Raw genomic sequence first — 26,918 nt, forward strand, 5'->3', positions numbered from 1 at the left:
AATCCTGATAGATGACTATGGCTCATTATAAGTAGTTTAAAAAAACACAATCAAACAAAAAACCCCACTGTCCTCCCAAGTACAGCATCTCCTTCTTGTATGGCAGGATGTCCACATATGCAGGGAAAGGTGGCTCTTCAGCTGGAATGAATTGTCATATTAATGGAAAATGGAAATTTGCTGTTTAAATCTGCAGTTGATTTCTACATCATCTGAAACATTACAAATTACATTACGCATTATGATGACAAACAAAATCACCTGGGAAATTAGTTTTACTTCTCACCTTCTTTGTGTTAAAAGCAGAATGTAAAAATCTGAATTGAAAAACAGGAATAATTGACAGACTATTTCTCCAGAGAAAGGTTATTATGGGAACACATAAAACTGGACAAGTATTCTAAATTCATCCTATAAAAACAAAGGAAGAAACCTTTGTTTGTTTTATGCAAGTATAAAATAAAAATCTTTCTGTCCTACAGACTAAGACTTGAAAAGACACTCTAAAATGTTTTGTTAAGATCTCACTTATCACAGTGCTGAATTCAAATGAGTTTCAAACATACTGAACTATCACTTTGCAACATATTACTTACCCAGGATTACTTTAATTTTCATCCAGTGCTACTAAAAATTCAGCTCTCCTCCTCTGCCACATCGTTGTGTACATAATGAACTTTATGATTTCTTACAGGCACAATCTATTGCTTTTGGTTTGACTTTCAGGTAGTTTTCCCCAAGTCATTTTTCAGCAATTGAAGGAAGTCTAAATAAAAGAACTTTCCTGATGAGATTTGTCATCTTATTTTATTACAAGACAGGATACTTGGGTTTTTAAAAGATTAATGTTTTGAATACATCTTTGCAGAGCATATGTTTCAGAAGCACTCACCCTCATGTCACCTCTAGTACGTCCAACATCACTCCTCTGGAATTAAGAAACAAACAAAGAAAAACAAACAAACAACCAACAACAACAACAACAACAAAAAACAAAAAAACCCTGTGTAATTTCTCTTGGTCATAGATCAAATCAAATTTGTGGAGGCTTCTACAGTTCTATGGAAAAAATACTTCACTGACCAGGTCAGATTTCATTCGATTTTGAACTTTGACTTTCAAAGTGAGAGATCAAAGATGTTGGGGGAAAAAATACCCCAAATTGCTGCAGGGTGATCCATGTGGGGAGCCACCCTCATCTCTGCCTCAGGCAATTGGCTCTATGCGCTTGGTTTAACGCTGTCTTCGAACTGACTGTAGTTTCAAAACACCAGGATGGCTGATGGCAGGTGTTGCTGCATCATTCTGCTGAGGGGGTAAAATGCTACAGAAAAAAAAATAAATGGGTGACTTAATACCTTCTGGTCTATTTAGCACAGTGGTAGGTAAGAAGAACCACGAGTGCCAGTCCCGGTAACGTGCCTCACCTAATTGCACTCCACCTTAATTCTCCTAAACTGTAAAGGAAATGTTCCCCCATTGAAATACTGAGGTTAGCTGCTAATAGTTGTAGGATATTACGGAATCCTTTTACTAATTCATCAGAAAAATACCATCAACCAAAGTGCAGGGGAACATCACATTTCCTGGGTCTAGATCCTGGGCTTCTTTCAACAGCCTGTGTTGCCTCAAAAGGGACAAAAGCAATTTTCAAACAAAAATGGTGAAAATGTACCTTCAGCAACTATGAAAATAATTTCTAAAAATTAACCAAAAAAAAAAGCAAACCCAAAAACTGTTAAAGTAAGCGAAAGAAAACAGCAAAGGTATTTCCATGAAACAGAGCTAGGTGCTGAGAGAAGAGCTGAGGAATGAATTCCAGCTTTGCACAGCTCTGTAAATGGGTGGTTGTATTAAATATACTTTATTCCAGCATTTTTTAGCATTCTGAACACTTCTAACAAAATAGTTGGAAATAAGAACTATCCACAATTGACAGAACAAATGTAAGCAACAGCAACCATACAAGCAATTATGTAAAATGTGTCTAGGGAATTTCCCTCCATCAACTGAGAAAACAACACTGAAGAAAACCATATGGAGATGGAGCATAGCATGAAAATATTTTAACTGTTGCATCAATAGAAAAGCGTGAGGATTTTTCTTAGATGCCATTTCTTAAAGACTATGCATTTGTCTTCTTTACCAATTGCAGGAATACTGTTATTTTTACATTCAAGAGCAGATACAGATGTGAAAGGTGAATTTTCTAATGACATTGAGAAATATTCCAAACATTACTACTTGTGCATTCTGTAAGTGATGCAGCAGAGTAGTATCAAGGCAGTTTCTTAAAATGAATAGTGTGACTTCCTCACTCCCCACCCATCCTGCAAAGTTAGTTTACTATCATGCAGTACTGCAGGAAAATTATTGTTATGTCACGATTTTATTTATAGACTTTATTTAATAAAATACTACCAAGCGAAAGAATTTTTTCTCCAAACTTTTAGATTTAGATAATAAAAGTGAATTATCTGTAGGATTTCATTTAGTGAGATTTGGAGTCCTTTAAGGATTTACCAAAATACTCAGTAATGTTAAAGTCTACAGTAATTAATCTCAGGAAGGCTCTTTTTTGTTCTTGGGGTTTGGGGGTTTTTTTATCTCCTTGGGTTCATTTGCTTTTACTACTGCACATCACTCTCCCCTTCAATGCACAAAATCCCATGCAAGCAAAGTGACTAGCCAAAAATAAGTTCATTTTCAGGGGTACACTCCCATTTGCAGGTTCTGGTCTTTGGATTTTTCATGCTTTGCTGAGCACTTCATTTGGGTTGGCAGATCTGGTGAGTCATATGGTGACAATTCTCATTTTCTGCAGCATCTGAAATGTCCACTCATGGCATCACTGGCAGCTAAAATTAGATATTTGGCAAAGCACTCCTAGGAACTAAGGGCCTGATAAAGTTGCTTAATTATAGCTGCCTAGTGCCATTTGAGATGCCCTGGAGTACCTCCAGCAACCACAGAGACCTGGCAGGTATCACACAAACCTACAGGAGACCTGTGGTCCTCCAGCGTCAGAGCTGTAGACAAGGAAGGATAACCCCACGACATTTCAAAGGGCACAGGACCTTTTGTTTAGGCACATTTAGGAACTGAACACTATGTGCTTGCCACTGGGATATTGAAGAGATCAATTCTCCTGTCTTAGCTTGTTCTTGCATCACATTCCATCTCTTTGCAGGCGGGTGCATGAACTCTCAGTGCTGCTCTGTGCCTGCTCTCTGGCACAGAGCACAAGGAATAAAAAATACTAAAATAGGTCAGAGCAAGCGTCAGTTTTGGTGGGGTGAAAGGGTTGGTAGAGAACCTCTTCCAGGGAATGGAAGGGAGGGCTTGCATGCTTTCTCCATATTCATCTCATCACTCAGAGGAAAAAAAGAGATCTGCTTAAGGAATTGTTCATGCTAGTTCCTATTGTGTCAGGGGTTTTCCTTGGAGATGTCCAAAGCAGAATCCAGTCTTGCTTAATTTGTGAAATTTGACATGATTTCAGACTGGGGTTGATAAGGTTTGTGTTTAGGGAGTCTTGATGGCATCTCTAAAGATTGTAATTCTTCATCCACCTCTCTTTTCTGACAAGATTGTATAAAAGTAGAATAAAAAATTGCTTTATTCTTCTTTTCCACATTAAACAGAAAATGGCTTTCTTGAGAGTATGCATTTGCACTGGACTCAAGAAAACAGACCCCTGCAGAGCACAAAATGACACTGGGGAATATATTTTCCTTGACATACTGGGCATTTTTCATCTAAGGCAGCTCTCCACCATTCCCTCCCCTTTTTATTTTTAACATAGTTATGCAGTACCTCATATCAGCACTCATCCTTATATTCTCCTTAAAAAGAAAATGAGCACCAACAGTACAGAGGGACAAATAATGCTTATCATAATAAAAACATTATGGTCTCGAGGAACCAAGCACTATTTGGAAAATGGTATGAAAAATACAGTGCTCATGTAGTTTCCCAATGCCCAAAATTTCAAATTTACCCATGAAGGTATAAAATATTTCCTAGAAACCTGCTGAAGTTACATGAAATCTAATAGTTTGATGGCCAAGGCAGGGCTAATAAACTTTTCCTTTTTCAGCCCAACAATTCAAACTGCCTGAATAAACAATACTCAACAACTGCCACAGCTCAAGGGCCTCCTGAATATTAGATCCTTTTCTCCAACAAAATAAATCTCATTGAGGCCAATATTGATTCTGACTGGCATATATTTCTGTTCAGATCAGCAACTTGCTTTTTTTTTTTTTTTTAATCTGAATCAATGTACATTGGTCTTACACTTTTCTGATAGGGACATTGCTTCTAAACCCCTCCACTTTCTGCATTAACTTGATCTGTTCAGCTGCACAACAGATTGGTTAAGACGATTATTAGTGATATGACTGAAGTTATTCACTCACCATCAGTCTCAAATAGTGCATTCAGAGCACGAGCTAGAAATAGCATGCTTAAAGAGTGGCTAAAATAGAACAAATGCTTAGAACTAGTATGTAGTTAATGAACAAGGATATTCATTGAAGTACTTCTCAGAAGCGGAGATAAAAAGCTTGCTGTTGAGTGAACATCCTCTAAGATATTTCAGGAGTCAGTGTGGATTGGTGGTGGCATGAGAGCCATGCCAAGAGTCCCTGGTAGTTGGTGACTTCTGTGGGGTGAATTGTCACCACATAGCACAGCCTTACAGGCCTAAATGCCACCTTGCTCTTGTTTCCATAGAGAAGCCCAGAGGTTGTGGAGTCTCCCTCATGGAGATACTCAAGGACCATTTGCTCATAGTTCTGTGCCATGTGCTCCGAGATGGTCTTGCTTGAGCAGGGGGGTTGGACCAGATAGCTCCACAGTGATCCCCTCCAGCCTGACCCATTCTGTGACTGTGAAGTCTGAGAAGCACAGTTATTAAGGCATAGACTGAATGAATACAGAGGTGTTTTGTTAGAGTTGGTTTGGTTTCATTTTAGTGTATAAAAGTTTATACACTCATTTTAGTGGCTAAAATTTTTAGTGGCTAAAATTTTGAACCATTCTATTTTCTTTGTAACTGTTAGCCATGTTCTTATGAAAACAGGGTCCAAGAAAATATCTTCAGCTTGACTGAAAAGCACGTCACATATTTATGTCATCTTAATATTAAACCAAGGAAACTTTGTTTGTTTCAATATTAGAAAATTGTAAAGTATAGAAATTTAAATATATTGATACTCTATTTAACAATTACCCAACATTCAGCAGTCTCAAATATTTTGAAGTAATTCTAGATAGAAGGGATAAGATCTGGAGAATTTAAAAATATAGGTTATCCTATTAGACAAGATTTTGAACAGATTTTAACAAATTACATTTGGATTAAGAAGATCAGGTATTAATTTATTTATGCCTTATGCTTCAGCTGGGATCTTAAATTTGTCATAATGCTACAGAGAAGAAAAATATTTTAAGATGAACAGAGATGGGATAGTTAGGAGAGAAAATGAAAAGTTTGTGAACTGATCTCACATTCCTACACTGAAAGAAAAAAAAAATACACACTTGTTATTAAAACACTGTGGCACCTTGATGCAACTATCACTTGAGTAGCATCTGGCAGTGTCACGTAGATTTTCTTGAAGTCTCAGATCTTTTGGCTTCTAAGATAGCAACAAATAACTCAAACCAGTCTTTTTTTTTTCTGAATCACCATAGCAGGTTTAAGCAATCTGTACAGGGAAGCAGATTTCTCAAGAAATTTTTTATGTATGACACTAGAGAAATGATGTGGCATCTGAATCACTAATATAAATCTGGTGAAAAGGTTGCTTTATTTGCTGTGTGTATTGCTTAAAAGTAAACACACAAAGAATTTGACAATTTGAATCTTCTGTTTATCTGAGAAACTGTACACCTATTCCTTATACTCAGGGAGAGATTTCCTGTCAGCATTCATGAATTTCTCTCTTGACCCTGAGCAGCAAGAGAAGCAGCCTGAGATATATTGCAAAGGCAAATGTTTAAAGTTTATATCAATATACACATGGGACAAAGGTAATTTACTCAGTGAAGGAAGAACCCCCTGCTACATTTAATCATGCTCAAGTACATGGGAAAGTGCCCTTACAGCTGTTGTTTCTCTCTGCCTTTTTAACCTAACTACTGAGGAGCCCTTTTCTTCTCATGAAACACCTTAAACCCAAAGCCTAATTAAACTAGTAAAACAGCATTAAACCTGGTGGGCAGACTTATCTCCAGTCACTACAGTTTGCAATTAGATTTTGGGTGAGGGTACAGGAAATCGATGTTATGTTCACCCCTTAATGAGAACATAAACACTTCCATATTAAAAGATTATTTTCTTAAAATCCCCACAGGTAGGCAGGGAATTCTTTCACCTGTGAAAGAACAAAACATAACAAAGAAAATAGTGGGAAGCAAAACAAAAAAAATCTCTTTGCCTCATGTGAAAATGGTATTTTCCTTTCTCCCATGATCTCAAGAAAAGCCAGAGGAGGACAGAACAAAACAGGACATATATACATGTGGTCAAAGCAATAAGGTCAGGGCAAAACTCAGAGCCATCTTACCTCTTTTTAGTACCACCAGAACCAGGCTTGTTTCAGTGTACTGATACAATAGATAATAAAGACACAAAGACAAAGAAGTCCATGTTGACATCAAACACCTTCCATCTACTTTTGATCATCAATGAATACAAACAGGAATGTCTTCGTTGAGGCCAGTAGGACTTCACCTCTGATCATGTGAGAGCTTGGTTGATGGTATTCTTTACACAGAAAGAGCAAGTGTATACTTTGGGGCTTTTATAGAGGGAAAAGCAAAACTGAAATACCTGTGGGAGACATTCTGCACAGCAACAGAGACTGGAATCTGCATTATAAATGTCCAGTATATCAGCACGCTCAAGTGCAGATCTGCCGATACCAACGCCATCACTGCACATCACAGTAGTTAAGCACTTCATTGAAGAAACCTTCCCTTCCTCATGAAATTTGAGAATTGTATAAAGCAAGAAAAAAAGCTTCTCTTTACAATATGTAATTTGGACAGAGTGACTCTCAGGTTTTCCTCCAGTTTCCTGTTTGGACCAGCAACTCATCCCTTTGTGATCACTAGCCTTGTTTACATCTGCTTTTCAATTCCATTTTATTCACTGTTGCTTAGAACAGAATGAAGTATTTTCATTTTGGATGTAGAAAAATTAGAGGGTTTTATTCTTCCACACATATGACTCCTAAAAATGTATAGGGTTGGTTTAAAAAGCTTTCTACGAGTGGGAATGACATCTCTGTTGGGTCCTGAGTTTTCTTGGGGGGTTTTGGCAAGTGAGGGGCAGGATTGGGTTTTTTAGGACAAATTTAAACATGGAGAAGTCCTTAAGAATGTTATAGCTAACAATGTATGTTCACTTTTGCTGAAAGAGATTATATCTGGTTTTGTTCCCTCCTTCTTTATATTTGACATGTTGTTTACAGACAGTTTAGCTGTTTCCCCCAAAACGTAATTTGATTGCCGTTTTTCTTTCCGTGTGGGTTTTTTTCAGAGGAAAAAAATCTTTACACTTCCCCCCCCTCTTTTTGGTGTTAAGTAAGGAAAAATATTTTCAATCATGACAGTTACTCTCTCCAGAGGGATCACCACCAACGCAGATACCCTTAATGAGGTTAACAAGACTAGAAAAAGGTGTTTATTCACATGGAACATCTTACAATAAAATATCAAAATTGGATGCAGTTATTCAGATAATTTAAGTCAGTTAACAAGATTTCAATGCTGGTTGCCCTTTAAAAAGCAACATGAAGCCATGCAACTTAGCCATCACAAAAGCACTAACATGCTTAGCTTTCTTTTACTAATGTTATGTGAGGTTTTTTTGTTTGTTTGTTTTCTGCTTCACTAACATTTCAAGAGAAACAAAGTGATTGTCATGTGGTACACTCAGTCCTGGAACAGCAGTACAGCTGTTTATTCCCAGATCCTGAGCATTTTTTTAGATCTACACAGCAGCCTGTATTTTCTCTGAAGGGAATTATACATCTTACCATAAGCAGATACAGTTTCCATAGTCAGTTTGCCTATTGTACAATACTTGGCTGCAAGAACAACGAATTAAATGCTTGTCCTCTTTCTATTGCCTCTTTTACCTTGAATTAACTCCTCTGATTAAAAAAAGGGTGGGGAGGGGTATGGAGCGGGGTGTGGAGGAGGACCAAAAACAGTCATGGCAGAGAATCACAAAATTACTCCATTTTGCATTTCAGAAAAGTCAAAATGACCAAACTTCTGCTTCAGACACCCTCTACTGGAAAGCATCAAGTTTATCTCTCTGCTCCTGATGTAACTGAGCATGCAGGAGGAAGTGAGGAAGCATGAACATTTAACTGCAAGAAGAGACTGATATCTATTCCATAGATCATTCTTGCATTTTGTGGGAGGAAAAGATGAGTAAGTGCATCTGACTTTTTTGACCATGAAGGAGCAAAAAGGACTCTATTCAAAATTACACAATAACATCCCTTTAGCATCACACCAGACCTCACGGTTTTCTCTGGAAAGGTGCAAGTGTCATAAACTTATCAGCAAGTAAAAATAGGGACTGAAATGAAAAGACTCTACTATGATACACACAAGCAGTAACCAGACTTAATTTCCCCACAGGTGGGAAAAAAATTTTTGAAACTTCAATTAAATATCTTTAAGATAAATCTGTTCATTTTGTGTAATTCTCAAGCAACAAGTATAATGGGACAAAGCTTCTCTGCAGTTCTATGTGACCACAGCTAGAAATTGTTTGTTTACCCAATGCAGATTTGTTCTGTAAGCAGATCTCTTCTATCATTAAGTTATTAATTATCTATTGAATATATTCAGTCTGGGCTGAAACCTCTATGCAGCCTGAGTATCTTAACTCTGTAGCAGGCAGGTTCGCTCTTTAAGGAAAGGGTGAGAAATTTCATTCTTCAGAAACAGATTCTGAGCTACACTTTTGAAATCTTGGTCCCCATTTTCATCACAATGAAAGAAAAGAAATATTTAATTACCTAAGTAATGATGGATCTACTATCACTACTTTAAAACCTACATCTCAATGAACTAGTTGGAGAATGCTAATACATCCTTTTCCTCAGATAGCAGTGCCAAGAGATTTTGTCCTTAAAAGACTGAAAAGGCAATTCTATCAAGCTTCAATATATAATTAATTTTTTTTACTTTCCAACTCCCAAACAAAATATTAAGATAAACAGCTTGACTTGGTACCAAACATTGTTCATCATATGCTCTCCTCTACAATGCTACAGCTTTCACAGTTCTGTTTGTCTTGCATAATGTACCGTATGTGGGGCAGTGAATTACATTCCTTTCTAAGAGACCATGCTGAACTACTATTTCTTTCCCAGGACTCAGAGGTGAATAATTGCACCTGTCCTCCTTAAGCAGACAAAGGACATTAAGTAGCAGCCAAATGGAAAGAAAGATTTTAAAAGAAATTCACTTTATAGTTTGGCAGGAAAACAACTCAATCCAACCTTTCACCCAGCTGTATACAATATGAGGATTTCTACTAGCACAGCTTCTGAAGAAAATTAAGTCTTCAAAGAGAGACTACCCTGATAACAAAGCAAAAATTGAGGTGCTTTCTAGAAGTTTAAGAGATCCTACTTTTAAAATAAATCATTGACAATACAAAAAGAAGAAAAAACGACCAGCTACTCATCTAAGTGTTTGTGGGCAAATGTTCTCATTTACATGATACAAAGAAATAAAGTAAAATGGGGAATCAAATAAAAAAAAATAAAACATGGCTTTTCCAAGACCACACAGAGATGCAGCACTAGAACCTAGCACAGACAGAAGTGAATATGCTGGAACTTCCTGACAACCTTGACACTTTGTCATAGACTCGTGGTATCATTTAGGTTGGGAAAGACAGAGTCCAACTGTGAAGACTTTGTAACCATGCTGAATATAAAAGGGGGGTTTTGCTCTCCCTGACTGCAAGCACCTGGCAGAGAGATCTGCAGCAGCTCTGGTTTCAGCAGAGCAAGCCATGCTGGCAGGCATCCAGGGACGGGTCACCGGGGCAGAAGGACAGAGCCTCAACAGAGCACTTGCCTTTGGTGCCAGGAAATTCCTAGCACCTGACCATTCCAGAGGGCTAATGCTCAAACAGATGAGAAAAAAGCGTGAAAGGTGAAAATACTGTAGAGAATCTCTGCAAAGACCTTTTAAATATTTCCAGAACCTTTCAATTTTTTCCCTCTTGCATGAAAGCTGACTGTATACCCAAGGAAGACAGGTATTTGTACATAAATGGAAAAATATTCTGCTCCTTGTGAAACCAAAAGGTAGTCAGTCTATTTGGCAAAATCCAGGCAGTCCATCTCACAGCTAAAAAGGTAAATGCCATGGAAAACTGCATTAAAATACTGACAGCCCCCAAATAAAATAAAAGCAGAAAAAAAGGAAACAAAGGAGTGATGCCTTGAGGGGAGATGCCCTTGCAGAAAGCAAGTCTCTTTTCCCAAAAGCACAAATGTCTGTATTTGACATTCTCAATGAGAACCTGATACAGTATAGAAGAGAGACATGGGTGGAAAACAAAGAACAAAACTAACCATACCTGCTTTCAGCTAGAAGTCCTGGGCTTCACTAAAACACCTCCATCACCTTACAGTTGCAGCTTTTAAAACAAAAGCAAACACTGCCTAGTCATATACTTGGAAAAAATACAGAAAACAGCCTTGTTTGACAGATAAGGCACCAACTTGGAATGAATGAAAACCAAAGCTTACTGCCATTCTTTTCCTGCAAGAGCTGCATGACCTTAGATAGGATCCCTTTCAGTGCCACTGTTTCCCTTTCTATTTTCTGTCCCATCTAGTTACATGCCTTGGGATAGGGACTTTATTTTACAGTATTTTGGTACAAATCTGAGGTCAATAGAGTCCTTATCAGGGAAAAAGTCAACACAGCACTGTGATGAGTTGTTCCCTGAATATCAGAAATAAATAAAGCCTGTTACTTTGTGGATCTCTGGTTTTCCTCTCAAAAACTCCAGCTCCCTCCTTCAAGAGTCATGCAGAAGTACCTTCCACACGGTGCTTTCAGTTTCCCCAACATAAAGTTCTCCCTCAGTAACCTTCATCTTAAAACTGGCCAAAAGTAGAAAAATTAATGAAAAACTTGCCCAAGACAGACACACAGATTACAGTGTCTCTCAGGTGTTTCTTTTAAAGGAAACCCAGCTCATAAAAGCAAGAGAAAACATTTCAACAAAGGTGACAAAGATGAAAATTTAGATTGCTTAGCAAATTAAGCATGGTCATGCAAGGAACGCTACAATTTTGGTCTGTTTTAGATCATGTGCTCTCAAAAGAATGTTTAAATCACTGGTGGAATATATGTCAGAAATCAGCAAGGGACAAATGATCATTGGTCAGCATTTGGGTTTACAGTAAAGCAACATCTGAAATTTGTCAAGGGTAAAAAAACTGAAATGTCATCAAAAGAACATTTCAATTTTGACAAATCAATATTTCCCACAGACATGCATTTCTTCCATCTCCCTTTGTAAACAAAAGTCACTGTTGACAGTGCTGTTGAATAGCATCCCTGGTGTAAATAAATCCTCAAGGCAAAGAGGTAGGTCTAAGTGCAAGAGGAAAATTTCATCCCCTATGCCTTCACTGAATTGGGTGGGCTTATATTAAATCAATAACCCCAATTAAAATTAAGAGAGAAGAAAAAGAGTCCATCAGCAAAATTATTTGAAGTAGTATTTGCTCAGACTAGTCCAAAACTCTTCACCCTTGGAGGCCACAATACAAGGAAGTTGCCTGAGCGTGTTAATTATTTAAAATGAAAGCAACGCAGTTGCTGGCCTTTTGAAATAATCAATCTTTCAAAAAGTGTCAGGTGTCTCCAACACATGTGACAGGTTGGCAGTTTGTAGCATCTACTGTCAAGCCCTAATACCAGGATTTTCTCTGGAGCCTGAAGGAACTCATCACCTTAACTAACAAATCCTAAAGACAACCTGTCTGGCTTACTGAAAATGAGATGGAGAAGCTAAATTAGAACCATACACCTCCTATTTGCTAAATTAAAGCAGAAAACCAAAACAAACACTGGAAGCGTGTATATACATATATACAGACGCACATATTCATGAATACAGACATAAATACATATAGAGATAAGTATAGGTAGATATATATCTGTAGCTGTAAATTATAGACACTTACTAAGATCTGTATTTACTGCCTCCTACAAGCTTATTTTACAGTCTAAATTTAGGGAATTTTCTTCTCTTTCAAAAAAAAAAAAAAAAGAAAAAAGGCAGCATCTGGTTTGGGTTTTTAAAGTCTATTAAAAATACCATCTTTCTGTGTCTTCCACTTCAGCATGCAAGAATAAAAAATGTAGAATCAGCAAGAAAATTCCTGTATATAGAGTTTGTTTATAAACAAAAAGTTCCCATCTCCAAAATGGTTGACTTTATTAGCATTTGGATGTGGTGAGAAACTTGGATGTGGTGAGCAGTAGTCATTTTACCAATAAATAAGTGCTGTGAATTTATAAGTACTTTCGGTAATTTCAAAGATTTCAATTATACTTCCCACAAAGAAATCTTTCTTCTTGAAAATAAGGGCAATAGTTATAAAGAGAGGACTTTTTTTCCAATCTTGCTAGCATTAATTGTTCAGAAAAAATATTTTGTCCTGTGTTTTATGCAGAAAATTTGACTTTTTTCTGTTAAATTACACACAAGAAACAAATCAATAAAAGACATCAGCAAATATCAATCTACAAAATTCTTAACTTCATCTGTCAAGATTAAGAGAAACAATGACAAAACATAATATGTGTGATGTGTAAATGAGTAGAGGATACAGGAAAAAATAACATAAAAACAATGTTCACACATAAAAACCAGAATTCTGAAACCAAATGCCTCTAAACTCACTAACGTGGAACTTCTCCATTTCCCCAGACTTCTTGAAAAATATTTGTTGCAAGTCAGTTGAAGGGCTTTGTGTTATCAGTGCTCTCCGTCCCCTCTGAGAGGCACTGCCCTTTTGGAGCAGGGCATTCAACTTCAAACTGTAATTGCCATCCATCAAAAGTACTCCAGAAAGGAAAAACTCACTTGGTCAACCTGAACCACCCATGGGCAGTGGCCTTTCACACACTCCACATTAGCTCTCCCAGATCTGGCTGGCAGCATCCACAGCACTGTCCCTTTGCAGGAGCCAAGCGGAGCCACAAACAGCATTTAACACAATTATTACAGCATCATGTACACATTTTTGAATAAAACTGCTCTTAGAGGTAAAATACAGTAAACTACTTTGGCTAGAGTCAATTGCTGGTGACTTTTCCCTACAACCCTTCACTAAAGTTCCATTTCAAAGCTTAACACACAAAACAAATATGCTGGATACCTCAAAGGCTGAATGTAAAACACATTGGTGGATTTTGTGATTTTTTTTTTAAAGGCCTGGCCAAGTTTTAATGGGCTGTCACACACGAATGATTATGAAAGCACTACAATGAACTGAGCTGATAAGCTGATCTGATCGGAATTAACTGCATGTGATTGCTGCTTTGAAAAGCTGGCCTAAAGAGGCAGCATTGAAAGCAATCTCACAAGTCACTGGTACCGCTTGCCTCAGCTATAAGTAAGCACAGATGGTGAGAAAAGTTAATTAAGAGACATATTTGTTTGGAGGTTTGAAATTTCCACCCTCTCTTCTCCAAAGAATCCAAGCCACAGTGAAAATGTGTTTTACATTTGTGGCCTAATAAGTTCATGTTTTTGAGGCTCTGTTCCTGTAGATGGAGGTAATAGATAAACAGAATAAATAATTTATGTCAGCAGTTAGCATATGGATTTGCAGCTGAACACTAAGCTACTCATTGCACCTGATAGCTACAACATCTCGTCAATTAAAAATATTCCTTTTTCCACAATCCTTCATTACTTTTCTCCTAACTGGCACAGCCTCTCTCTCTTATACCACAACTGATACCTAGCAATGGAGATGTCATCCTTTTCATTCTCACTCTAATGACTGCCTCTTCATTTTACACTCTCAGTTGTTCTTGCAGTATTTCATAAGGAACATGTCAGCAATTACATAAAATAGCTTCTGGTGATACACCTTTTACTTCCAGTTGAGAACTTTCTTTCCAGCCCACACTTGATCTTTCCCAGATTAACTAATGGGCATCCAAAGCTGGGCCTGTCATCAACTTTAGAAGATCAAAACACATCCTTTACATGTTATATACTGTAAGACTCTGACCAAAGTGACATATGGCAGATATTTTGCTCAATGGTCTTTCAACAGTGTATGATTTCTTGGACCCATTTCCACTTTTTTTCATCTGTGGCTATTATAATGACAAGGGTCAGCAGCACCAAAGAAATACTGTCTCGAGAATGATAGGGAGCAATCTCACATGAAAGGCCTATGAAGGTAACAAAGGGTTAACACTAAGGACAGAGAAAACCAAGACTTCAGAACTTCAAGTGTAATTGAGAGGTTTTTAGAGAGACACTTCCAATTCATGCTTACTGTACTATTTATTTCCTTTCCCATCATTGCTGATTATAAGAATGTGCATGTGTAAAAAGAAGTTTCTTCCTCTCTAATCAGACCAGCTCTACTCCACGAATCCACAATCCACTGTTCGTGACATTACAAAATGAATCAGGCAGGAGGCTCAAGTCAGATCAAAAAGTGACAGCTTTTGTTTAAACAGATATCTCGGAAATTAGTGATGACAGTATTATACTGCATAAGCATTTCACTCTTAGCACTGTCTCATTCTCTAAGAGAGGTGCGACAGAATTACTCACTGGAAAGATCTTAGTATTATAAAAAAACAAACCGAACTTGACTGCTGATCTGTTCTACTTATATTTCTAGAGAAATAAAGGTCTGTTTTGAATAGGACACCCATGCTATGAATTGAATACTTCCTGATTTTAAGGAAAGATGCTTCTTAAAACATTATGTCTGCATTAAAATGTATGGTCACATCATTTATGGTCTGTCTTATGAATTTGGTATACATCAGTAAATTGCTTCTATCAGTCTTATTTTGCTGTTATAGAACCAACTCTGAGTGGAGCATTACACTTACAAAAATGTGTTCCCTCATTAGGTTTACATTTCAGAGAAAAGGATGACATCAGAAAACTAGAGAGTGACAACCAACTCCATCCCTGCACTGAGAACCTTCCTACATTATTCTGCAAAGATTTTAGCCAAAAGCTTGATCTGTGTTATATATACATAAATATACATATACTTAAAACTAATAATTTAGCCATTATATATATGTATACATACAAATTGATAATTGTATCTTACATCCCCAGGTGGTCCCTAAACATTGTACTGCCTAATCACATAAAAATGGGAGGTTTTCTAATTTTATAAACATATACAAAATAAGTTGTTAGAACAGTCAATCACTGTAGCTCACTACAGATGTTAATCCACTTTGTGTGGTAATGATCAGAACAGTCAGTTTACATAAAGCATTACAGCTGTGCAATGCTGCAGTCCAGCAGTTCTGTCATCAGCAATGAGGTTTACCTATCTGGAACTGGAAATTTTTCTGATAGACTCTGCATAGTCATGCTGACAGTGAGTAAGCCCTTCCATTAGAGTTGTCCACTGTGACAGCCTTGCTCCCTTTCTGCTTTTCTGTCCAAGGATTGTCAGTGGAAATGTGAAAAAGGAGCCACAGCTCCTTCTACTGGGTTTTAAGATTTCTAAGATTAAAGATTTGAGATCCTACTAGGGCTCGGAGAAGTGAGTGGAAGAATGCCAGTAGTGTCTCATAGCACTCTGCATCACATTTTTTTTTAATTCTGCTTTTCACATTCCAACTAACAGCATAATTTCAGAAGCAATCACACATTTAAAGAAGCCGTAGAAAGAAGTCTGGGGACAGGCTGTTGGAATGGGGACTGCTAAGCAAACTGATTGTCTGATCCATATATGACATTGCAGCTGTAACATCTTGTAAACATTATGGGTAGAACTCCAAATAATAACTCTACAGATTTAACCAATCATGCTTTGAAGGCTGTCACTGATCTAGTGGAGCATGACCAAATCCTGTTAAGAGTGCAGAATAGATTCTAGCTGAACGTCTTACAGACACTGGGTTGGGTATCTAGATAAGGATTTCAAAGACATCGCACATGCTACAGAGATGTCTGCACATGGAGAAATTATTACATGCAACTAAATTCATCATCCTGTGGGCATACAACAAAGGTTTCAAACCCTGCAGGGTAACACACTCTGTAACAGTTCTTTCTGCTTCATCAGAGAGTATCACATGGCCAAATTCCTTCATAAGGACTGACTTTTACAGAGGTGAGCATGGCAGGTATCTGAGGCTGCTACATGAATATCCAAGAAAGGCGTAAGAGACTCCCTTACAATTTCAGCTGCAATAGTCCAAAGCTGACGAGATCTGTGTTTGTTTGCCCACTTTACATCTGTATTTCTTTAAAATGACAGCAGAGTCTAAGCAGTCATTTGTTAGAGTTAATTCAATGGACAAGATTTCTGAAGATCTGTGAAATTTTATCATCTTTCCAGCAAAATGCGGAGAAAGGGAAATGAAGTGAGTCTTTCAGACTTTTGAAAAAGCACAAGTATGAAGCTTGTGTAGATGTGAAAGTGCCCACAGGGCACTATCACTCAAAGGTTCCTATCTTGCCCAGCAGGGATAATCATAATTACTTTGTCTATTTTTTATCTTCCTGTCTGAAGAAAGTTCAAGAGAAAAGCATGTTACATGACTAGGTGCCTTCTCCTATTCTGAGCACTACCTGCTGTACTTTTCTGGCTGCAAGCCTCTGAATGTGAATGCCAGGGGAATTTCGAGCTCCTAATATCAAAAAATCATTTACTATGTAAGGACCATCTACCACATTATCATTTATATTAGTATACACAGATCCTGCAGGGTATCCTGCTTCCCAGTATAGCTAGAAATTAGCACCTTCTTGTTTGTCCAAAAACTGCACTGTACTGTTGACTGAGATGATATACAGTCTGTTTTTCCCTTAGATAACTCAAGAGCTGAAAAATTACCCTGTTTAAACAAACTTCCTGGTTTTTTCTTTCTTAGGGTGGAAAGACTGCTTTTAATCAATGATTGTAGCACTATGGAAGAGAGATGCCAAGTGTGCTCTCTGATAAAACAAAATAAAAACCCCACCTTTGGCTCCAACATATTTCTCAGGACCAGCCAGAGTCATAAGGGTCTCTCAACATTGCACTTTGTACAATATTTTTGCTTTCATTTAGATAAAAAAAAAAAAAAGAATTAGAGGATTGATTTTTTTTTTTTTTAGTTACATTTGGCCCAATTAAAATGAATCTTTTTTTGTCTCCTTCAGCTTTTCTCCAAACAGTAGAGAAATCCAAAGCTTTTCTCTTGGCACTGTCTCTGGGGACTAATATCTTTAAGTACTTCAAGGGCAGATCCAACTCCCTGACATTCGTCTGCCTTGAACTTGCAAAGCGCTTGTAAGTTTGTTAGCCTCCACAGTGTCAAGGAACTGCAATGATCTTTAGACATATTCCATGTGGGAGGTTTTGCAGAAACAGCTTCATACAGCTCTACAACCTACAACTTGTTCTGGTGAACCTGTGTCAGATGAGGGCAAATAAAATCCTCTGAAATAAAGAAGATACCCAGTTGAGCATGTAATACTGGAAGATTGACGAATAAAGGAGCTCCCCTGTATCCAGCTTTTATTGTTGTCATTTGTCATAAAAAAGTTGGTTTGAGCCCAGATTAGACAAAAGCAGGTTAGAAACAGCAACCAGACCAATTCTAACTTTATCATGTACAATGAAACAGATATTAAAGCAAATATGAAGGCATCATTTTTGTCTTGGAAACTTGAACTTCATTTGATGCTGCAGGAGCAAGGAGCTGAGATTGCTGGAGTGCCTTGCCCAGGCCCTGCTTATGGACTTACCCTCAGAGAATGCAGAAGTAGGGAAGGTATGGAAAAAGTGTGTGATCACAGTGGTAGGCAGCTAACCTGTTACAGCTTCTTACCACCAGCATAAGAAATTTGTCCAACCTCTGCTGATTAGCACTGTAACAGAGCTCCTCAGATGAACAGGAGCTAAGAAATGTGCAAAGTTTTGTAAACATTTGAACCCAGGGACATTGAGGGCAGGATTAATCAACCAATCTGCACGAAAGTTTGTACAATTCTGCAAATTCTAAAATCTCTACCTTCCAGTAATCAGATAAATCAACTTCCAGACTGATGTATCATTTCCAGAGACTACATATTAAGATGTTCAGTGAAAACAAATATTGTACAGATTGTATATGTACAATATACAGATATTGAATTACAATTGTAATGGAGCTACCCTCAACTTCAGTCTAAACAAAGGAAAGAGGAACTGTGGAAGCAGCTCGAAAAAGACTGAAATTTCAATTCAAATTTTAAGCTCTCCCCCAGGAAGTACAGCATTCTTCTCGTATGCTCTTTTGCTTAGCAGAGTCAAAGCTTGACTCACAGAGGGGGTAATGTTTATTCTAAATGATCAAAGTTAAGGAGCAGTTTATGATTTAGATACCCACAGTTTAAGATAAATTAAGCTGTACAGGGACTCTTTTTGACCCATCATTCTAAAGGAAAATATCTGTGCCCTTCTAATGTCAAATACCTTTTATTTCTTCACAACAGTTTTTATCATTTTCAATGACACCATAATGGAAGTGAGCAAACAGAAGAATCCATAGAGATGTTTGATTTATTCTGAGAACTCACCACCTCAGAAAAGAGATAAGATTTTACAAATTTATTCCTCTCCTTTATTTCAATTACCATGCTAATGTTTGAGACAATTCCTAACCCAAACTTCTGGCCAGAAGTCTGTTGGCAGGTAAGATAGAAATATAAATCAAATCACAAAAAGCTTGCATGGCACAATTTCTATTCTGTACCAAAAGCTGCACTTTCCCATTTCCCTCCTGGAATTCACTATAGGATGGCAAAACTTCATTATGTACACACGGCAGGAGGTTAAGATGCTATGTCCTTTAAGGAGTTCTATAACCAAATGTCCAAAGCTAAGTTCAAGTCTAAACATTAAAACAACAAAGTGTGTAGTGGTGAAAAAAGGAAGATTGCTTACGCTAATGAGATCCTCCCCCATTAACTCTCTCAGGGTCTTTCAAAACCACAAACTACAAGAATGAAAGGGCTCTGCTAGAAGCAGTCAACAATACCAATATGACGAAACTCACCATCAGCCTGTAGTTGTGACCCTTTCACGACTGTCAAATTAAAACACACAACGACACTGAGTCACCCCTCCCCATTCTTTCTGGCCACCAGTTCATGCAATTACAGAAGACCAGTAGTCTTTGCTTAGCAACAAGATTGCGTGTTCACCACTGATCACATTAATGATAAAGTAGTGAGTCTAAACAAATCTAATGATGAGAAGAGATGCTCTCCTTCTCTGACTAATCCACACAAATTAAAATGTCTGACATAGAAAGAATAATTCATTCATCTTACAGGCTCTCTAGAAACAGAAATGAGGCCATCTGTAATATTGCTTTTCCGACCTTTTCTCTGACACCAAAACCCAGACATATAACAATAATTTCATGCAAGGAGAAGGAATGCTAAATTTACAAAAATGTATGTATTTGTACTGAGCCATAAAACTTTCACATTTGCTCATTCTAATTTTTTTTTTAGAGTTAGGGTTAGCACATGTGAGCTGTTCTGACTGCCATGGGACATAAAGAGCACTGGAGAAGGGTGCTGAACCGTCAGCCCCTGAGTGCCTCCACCTCCCAGGGAATCATAGGGCTCATTTAGGTAACTGCAGAAAAGGTTTTCATTACTTACAGCAGGATGTCCAGCACAGTAGGTGTAGCTAGCATGAGACTGGTAGTGCAAGCTTGCTCTTGGAAAGGTGTATGTATTCCAAGCAGGTTGGCTGCTATTCCACTGGGAGCTAAAGCCAGGGCTCATGGTCACTCTCGATTTACTGTTTTGGTACGTTCTCACTGTGGAGCTGGACTATCAAAAAAGAAAGAAATGCAACGTAAAAATAGCTTTTAGGGTAGAATACAAATAATGCAGCTATAAATCATCATTGTGCAAACATATAATGCCATATGGTTTGGAACTAACTTGAATGTTTCCTGTAAGGAGCTGGGAAAAGCAAAAATGGATTCCACCAAAGTCATCAGTGAAAGAGCTATGTCACTGTAATGCCCAAAAGGAAGACTGATGGCTGTTAGATTTCAGGCTGGGATATAAATCAAATGGACAATTGATAAGTGATAGAAGTAAGGGGATGTTCTAAAAATGTGTAGAAGGTACAATCCCAAGATTAATCATAGAAACTTCCATATTTTTTTATTATATTGACGTTTATTGAACAACTGATCAGCTATGGCCATTTTACAGTAAACGGCAGTTTGGGGCCAATGTTTAGATGTATTTCTTCAAGATTTGAAATCCCATCTAGTGGCTAGCTAAGGCCAAGCCATCACAAAGCTGCATTTCACATATGCAAACTTCTAAGCACACTATGAAATCTCATGACAGGTTTTAATTACTCAGAAAAAAATTCCAAAATCTTGAATTTTTTTTTTTTTAATTCAATAATTTCATCTGAAAGTAACCTGGACTACAGATATGTAATTCACATGCATTCTTTCTGTCCTTCTCTCATTTTACTTTAATTCTAGCTTTCTGCTTCTAGTCCTTGTTTTATAAAAAATGTGCCTAATAAACATCTGCACTGTTAGGGGTGGTTTATTAGGGCAGCAAAAAAAATCAATTTTCAAAGGAGTAAAAGATGCATAGGAGTGGATGCATTTTTAGCAGGTATTTAGGTTGGTCTTCAAAGACATGCAAATGTACTTTTTACTCCATATTCTGCTCTTCATTTGGGTTTTGCTTGCTTTCTTTTTATTGGCAAAGGTGTTCTAAATTTCCCATGCAAATTTACCCCAACTAATTGTAATTATTATAAAACTAAACCTGTTCTTTTCAGAGCATTAAATTTACAGTGACCTTGTTAATACAGTAAAAGCTCAAGAAATACAAACACAAATAATATTTCTTAGAAATGCTTAAAATGTCCCTGTTAGCAAATTGATGCTATCAATTTCAAAAGCTATACTCAAGAATGACACTTCATTTATTTTTACCCTCCTTTCAAAGACAACTTTTATACATCATACGTGTAGCATTAACCAAATATCAATATGGGCCACCATCAAACAAGGTGTTTCACATGATCCAAGACCATCCTTACCCTGAAGTGCTTACAAGATAAATGAGAAGGTCAGGGAAAGGATAAAAGAGCAGAGTCTGGTGTAGAAGCATGGAAAACAGCTTCATAAACATGACTTTCAGTTTAATTTCAGTGCTTCAGCTCAGTTTCATCAGGAGAGAATTAGAGAAATGGAAGGAAAACAGGACAGAGAGAAAACATACAAAAAGGTTTCAAGGACATATTCTAGCTGTAAAAATATAGACCCTGTAGTCTTTCCTGTTTTTAATACTGTATTTACATGAGCTGGTTGCAGAAACCACAGGCCATGCTGGCATGGGCTGAACATGCCCGCTTTATTTCATTTAATTTTCAAAAGTTTAAGTACACAAAGTTTGCCTCACTTATCAATTGCTGTATAAACTTTAAGTTCAAGAAAAGGCCAACTGACTTCCTGCATGTGTTTATTTCCTGTGCCGCCGATTAGGAAGCCTGAAAAGAGCAGTTTCCGCTCACCAGCTCTCAATATCTCGACAGATTCGCCTCCTGCCCCCACCCCTGGGATTCCTGCGGTGTGATTTCTAAAGATTTAACTTACGACTAGCTGAACACAAAGCGTATGAATGAACACTAAAACCCACACTAAACTCTCATTAGTCACTGTGTGTGACAAGTGGTTACTTTGTTCTTACAAAAGGCTTTAGGAGAAAAAATATATCTGCCCCTACAGTTAAAGGGGCTTATTTGAAATAAAACTTTTAGTATGAATTTAAATCATGACAAATCAAAGGAAAGTGGATATAGCTACAGCTAGGAAAAAGAAAACCAACAAAAAAAACCAGAGGAGTTTCAATGTGGGTTTTTTTCTTTTTTTTTTTTTTTCCCCTTTTACCCTCTTTCCCCAAGGAGCAGAAACTGCATTCTCTTTCCTTTGACGTATTACTTATCTTTCAGATCACTCCTCAAAGACAAATCTTTCTTTCTGGGCCCTGGAAGACTTGCTTCTACATAAGAGATGAAGGCTAAGTTTTGTTTCGGCCAGATCAAGTAGGTTTTTAGCCATAATGTACTTCTCTGTGTACATCTCTCCCCTTTATAAACATCAGATATTTAAGTGTGGCTGCATATTAATTTCTCTTAAGAAGTTGATCCCGCATCAAATATTCTGTGAACATTGAGCTATTCTATCCTAATAATAACTTTGCTTCTTCCTATTATTTCCGATGGGTTTTCATTGTACGGAGCAGTGGAAGGTATCTGTGGCTGATGGGATGTAAAGGTGCATTGTCAGCTGTGGTAATTGTTAACTGATTATTTTCACAAGGGCAGCGAACTCCACTACAGTAAGGAGAGATGTGCCACTGGCATTACACGGACATGCACAATACCTGTTCCCTTATTGGAGAACAGGAGCAAAAATGAGCCTGTTTTTTAAACAGCCTGCCTCAGTGGCTGGACAGCCTTCTGTTGCCTGGGTTTTGTCTGTGCCCCACAAAAAACGCCCTTCCGGATCTGTCGCCATGCTGGAGGCACGGTTCAGCCCCAGTGCTAAATCCAGGCACAGCATTGAGCCTCTCTGCCCTGTTTCTACTCCTACATCCAGCTCATAGCTCACCCGGGGTGCATTAGGAACAGTGAGGCATTCAGAGCACCAAGGATGCTCAGGGGGCACTACCCATGCAAGTCACTCAGGATACAGAGGCAACAAGTGAGACCCCACAGACCCCTCTCCCCCTTGGGGTGGCCGGGAGCCATGGGAGAGGTAGGTCCCTGAGAGGAGAGCCCTCTGCTCTGAATGGCTTTGGTCAGGGACTACCATGTTTGATAGCATCAAAAAAGCTGCTCTCTTTCTGCTGGATTACTTCCAGAAAAAAACCACCCAAAACACATAGCGAAACAAAACCAAAGTCAGCAGAGACACTCACAGGATAATCGGTTTTGAAATCTTGAAGAAATCCAGGTTCTCCACCAGAAAATAGAGATCTCTGCACCACCAGCCACAAAGTCCCAGGACAGCCTGGTCCCCTCAGGTGGTTGGAAGGCAAGGATGTGAGATCAGGGACTCCAAAAGTTGATGGTTTGAATTCAAGGCATTTTCTGATTAGCAAAACGCTGCCTATCTCTGCAGCCTTCTCAGCATAGCCCAGAGGCAGCTGTGGGAAAGAGACCCTGGACCAACTGGGAAATCTGGGAGGGGACAATGTTGTCCTGGGGCAGGTGCCCAGGTGCTGGCAGTGCAGGGCAGGCCCTGCAAGGTGAGGCTGGAGCTGTACCCCATCATACACAGCAGGCCCCGGCCAGCTCCCAGCCACCTGCCCACCTCACAGCTGAGCCCTGCAGCCACGGCGGCGCTGCCTCTGGGAACATGGATTTCGAAAAGAGCAAAACGCTGCCTGGGAGTGAGGGAAGAAGTAAGAAACATGCCTGCAAGCACCCGTGGGAGTAGGAGGAGGGTGAGGAGGCTCTCAGCCCCTGGAGAGCCCACCTGGAGCAAGTGTGGGACAGGATCTATGAGAAACCCACGCTGGAGGAGGTGGAGATGTCTTGAAGGAACTGTGGCCCACACCTACACTAGAGCAGAGGATGAGTGTGAGGAGCAGAAGAGAGGAGCTGCCCATCTCCCACACCAGGAAAGAGAGAGCATCCAATCTCCCTGTGCCAGCAGGGGTGGGAAGCAGGCTCAGGCTCAGGCTGAGGAACAGAAGGGTGAAACTGAGCTTTAGAAAAAGGCAGGGGGAAGAAGGGGTGGGTATTGTAATAATTTCCCCTTTCTTCTCACTATCCAAACTTATTTTAACTGGTAATAAATCATTTTTCCCATGCTGAGTCTGATTTTGCCTGTGAAGGTAATTGCTAAATGATCACCCTGTCTTTTATCTTGACGCACAAGCTTTTCAACCTTATTTCCCACCCCTGTTTTGTTGAGGAAGGGGAGTAAAAGAGCCTCTGGGTGGGTGTCTGGCAGCCAGCAAAGATAAACTCACCAAAAACTGGCAGGTCTAGTGGCACACGAGCTTTTACTCAAGATTTAGAAGTGTGTCTCTTTCTCCTTAACTATTGATTCCATCAAGAAAAGGAATCACCTCTCCCCATAATCTCAATGTCTTATTTATAGCTCTTAGGTTGTTAATGGCAGGCCACCACTGCCACTTCTGGGACAACCCAGTCACCTTTTCTCAGAAAACTTCTGCAGGAAATTATGAGATTAAAACAAACAGACAAAAACCATCACCAAAACCAAACCAAAAAAACCCCAAAAAAACTTTTGCCCTCCTTGCCATATATGTCTTGTCAGAAACAAGAAATATTCTAAAACAAGGGGAGAATTTTCTTTTCCTTGAATAAGTCTGTCTAGTACCTTTATACCCAAAAGGCCTAATGCAATATAAAATTAAGATCAGTAAAATTTAAATGTCTAAGCATATTTTAAAGTATAACCTTTTTTTTCCTGTGCCTTAACTTCTCTGGTTTACAAGTATGGACAATCTTACTTTAAAACTTTTAGAGTAACCTTTTCCTTATGTTTGTAAAAGTTTTGAACATTTTTGGACATAAGCATGAGTGAAGTGCAAAGTGCTATTAGTATTATTAGTATTTCTTGAGCTTAACTGCTTTTGGTTCTTAGTTCTTGTAATAGCTGATGTGTGAAGTCTAACAGTGGAAAAAATAGAACACAGTATTTATGGAACACTTTTTATCATCAGAGCACTGTGTACATTTTAAATGGTGGCAATATTTTTGCCTGGTGCGACATTTCTAACTTTTAAAGAAGTTTATAGTGGGTGTAAGAACTAGCAGCCACTCCTTTCTATTCATATGTGAATAAAGCGCACCGTTTGACTAGGACATTAAGCAAAATTGATAGCTCTGACATAGCCTTAGTCTTCATGTCGTTCACACCCATGCCCTCCACTCTTTTGCATTAGTGTCACCATACAGTAAACTAACAGGAAAACCATGTGCTAACTTCTGAAATTCTACATCACATCAAATGCAAGATTTACTACATCTATCAGACACCTTTCTGCCGAGCATTCCAACATGCTATGATTATTATTGGCTTTGGCACTCCAAAAGAAGGCAGAGGCTCAGACATTCTCCACATTACCTCTTGACTAACATTGAAAAAAACCAAAACCAACAGGTAAGTGGGACTAAAGAGGTGCAAACATCGGAATTCAGGCTCCCACTACCTTTTGAAAGCAACTTCACAGAGCTATGATGCCATTTTCTTAGCCCCCACAATTTGAGCTGGTTTCAGTCCCCTTGACTTAGATTATAGAATGGTTCTGTCTTCAGCTGCATCTTCTGGGCTTTTTTTTCTGAAAGGAATTGTGATTGAAAGGGTATCCACCCTCTTTCTCTAACCCTTCAAGGGATTTGACATCCCTTATTTTGGATGCTAAAAAGATTACAGGAGATGGGAAAAGCCAAGGAGAGAAACTGCCATTCTGGAGATACTGCTTTCAGAAATTCTGTATGCCTGTATTTGGATCAGACCATGATGCAAAGCACAGTCCGATGCTCTTAAAAGTTTGGATGCTTTACAAAATACTACTGTTCCCATAGAAATCAAAGGTTTCCTATAACCTGTAAAAGTAAGAAATGAAAATAACTTCCTTGGAACATTATTGCATGAGCTAAAATGTTGGGGGTTTTTTTAATGCTCAAAGAAAATATGAAACTGGCAAACCAAATCTGAAGCTAGTTCATCACAAAATCCACCTGAGAGACCTTAAAGATTTGGGAAATCGAAGAGTGAAGGTGTTTTTTTTCTTTTGGGGTTGTTACAAAAACTAAACACGAAAGATATTGCAGATTGTTTTGGGGGTTTTTTAATAGCAGAAAAGAGGAACTTCGTGCTGCTACTTTTCCCAATATAATCATTCACTATAGCTTGCAAATCTTGTACAGTCTAGGACGAGATTTCATCTGTTTTAGTAAGAAATGAGTTTTTAATATTTGGGCCATTGCAGATTTCAAGTTTATCAAGTCTGTCTCATAACCTTTAAGAAAAAACTTCAGAGACATGACCAAATTTGAGAGAAACATTGTTTTTCCAGACATGGAATTGAAACTCAATATGCTCTACCTGGAAAAACAGGATCAACTGAGAGAAACTGCATTCCACTGAAACCACAGAGAAATGATGAGGCTGTATTTCATACCTCAGCATACATGTAAGGTTACAGCTCACCCAGTGGATCCAAGAGCACTGAGAGCTTGCCCACATCATGCCAAAACTCAGGGTGTGCAGCCCACGTGCCCCCTCCCAGTAAGTGAGAGAGGAATGCTCTCCATGGGATAGCCTTGCTTGGCAGGCAGGCTCCCTGCCAGCCAGGTGAAGGGGACCCAGGTCTGCACAGCTTGAATACTAACAGCTGGGGCCCAGTACAAACACTAAGTTGAGAGTCTTTTTAGGACAGGTCTCAAATAACTCAAGGAATGTATTCCAGAAAAAGAATTTGCCGTTCATTATTTTCCCCCAGAGTTATTATGCCTTGAAAACAAAATATATATGGCTTTCACACTTTCTGGTTAGAATTGCTGCCATTTCCAGTGACAACACTGTAATTCATGTTGTACTTTTAACTG

The 26,918-nt window shown here is 38.5% G+C and overlaps 1 protein-coding gene across 4 annotated transcripts in view; it reads right to left on the reverse strand.

The window, feature by feature from the left end:
* RBMS3 (RNA binding motif single stranded interacting protein 3) overlaps positions 1 to 26,918 on the reverse strand; it is a 711,648-nt gene that overhangs the window by 474,711 nt on the left and 210,019 nt on the right. For all 4 annotated transcript variants that reach the window (XM_032107595.1, XM_032107598.1, XM_032107611.1 and 1 more), the window contains one exon: positions 19,943 to 20,116. In XM_032107595.1, the coding sequence (XP_031963486.1) occupies positions 19,943 to 20,116 (174 nt within the window). The remainder of the gene's footprint in view (positions 1 to 19,942; positions 20,117 to 26,918) is intronic.

Source organism: Corvus moneduloides, chromosome 1 (assembly GCF_009650955.1).
Source record: "Corvus moneduloides isolate bCorMon1 chromosome 1, bCorMon1.pri, whole genome shotgun sequence".
NCBI lineage: Eukaryota > Metazoa > Chordata > Aves > Passeriformes > Corvidae > Corvus > Corvus moneduloides.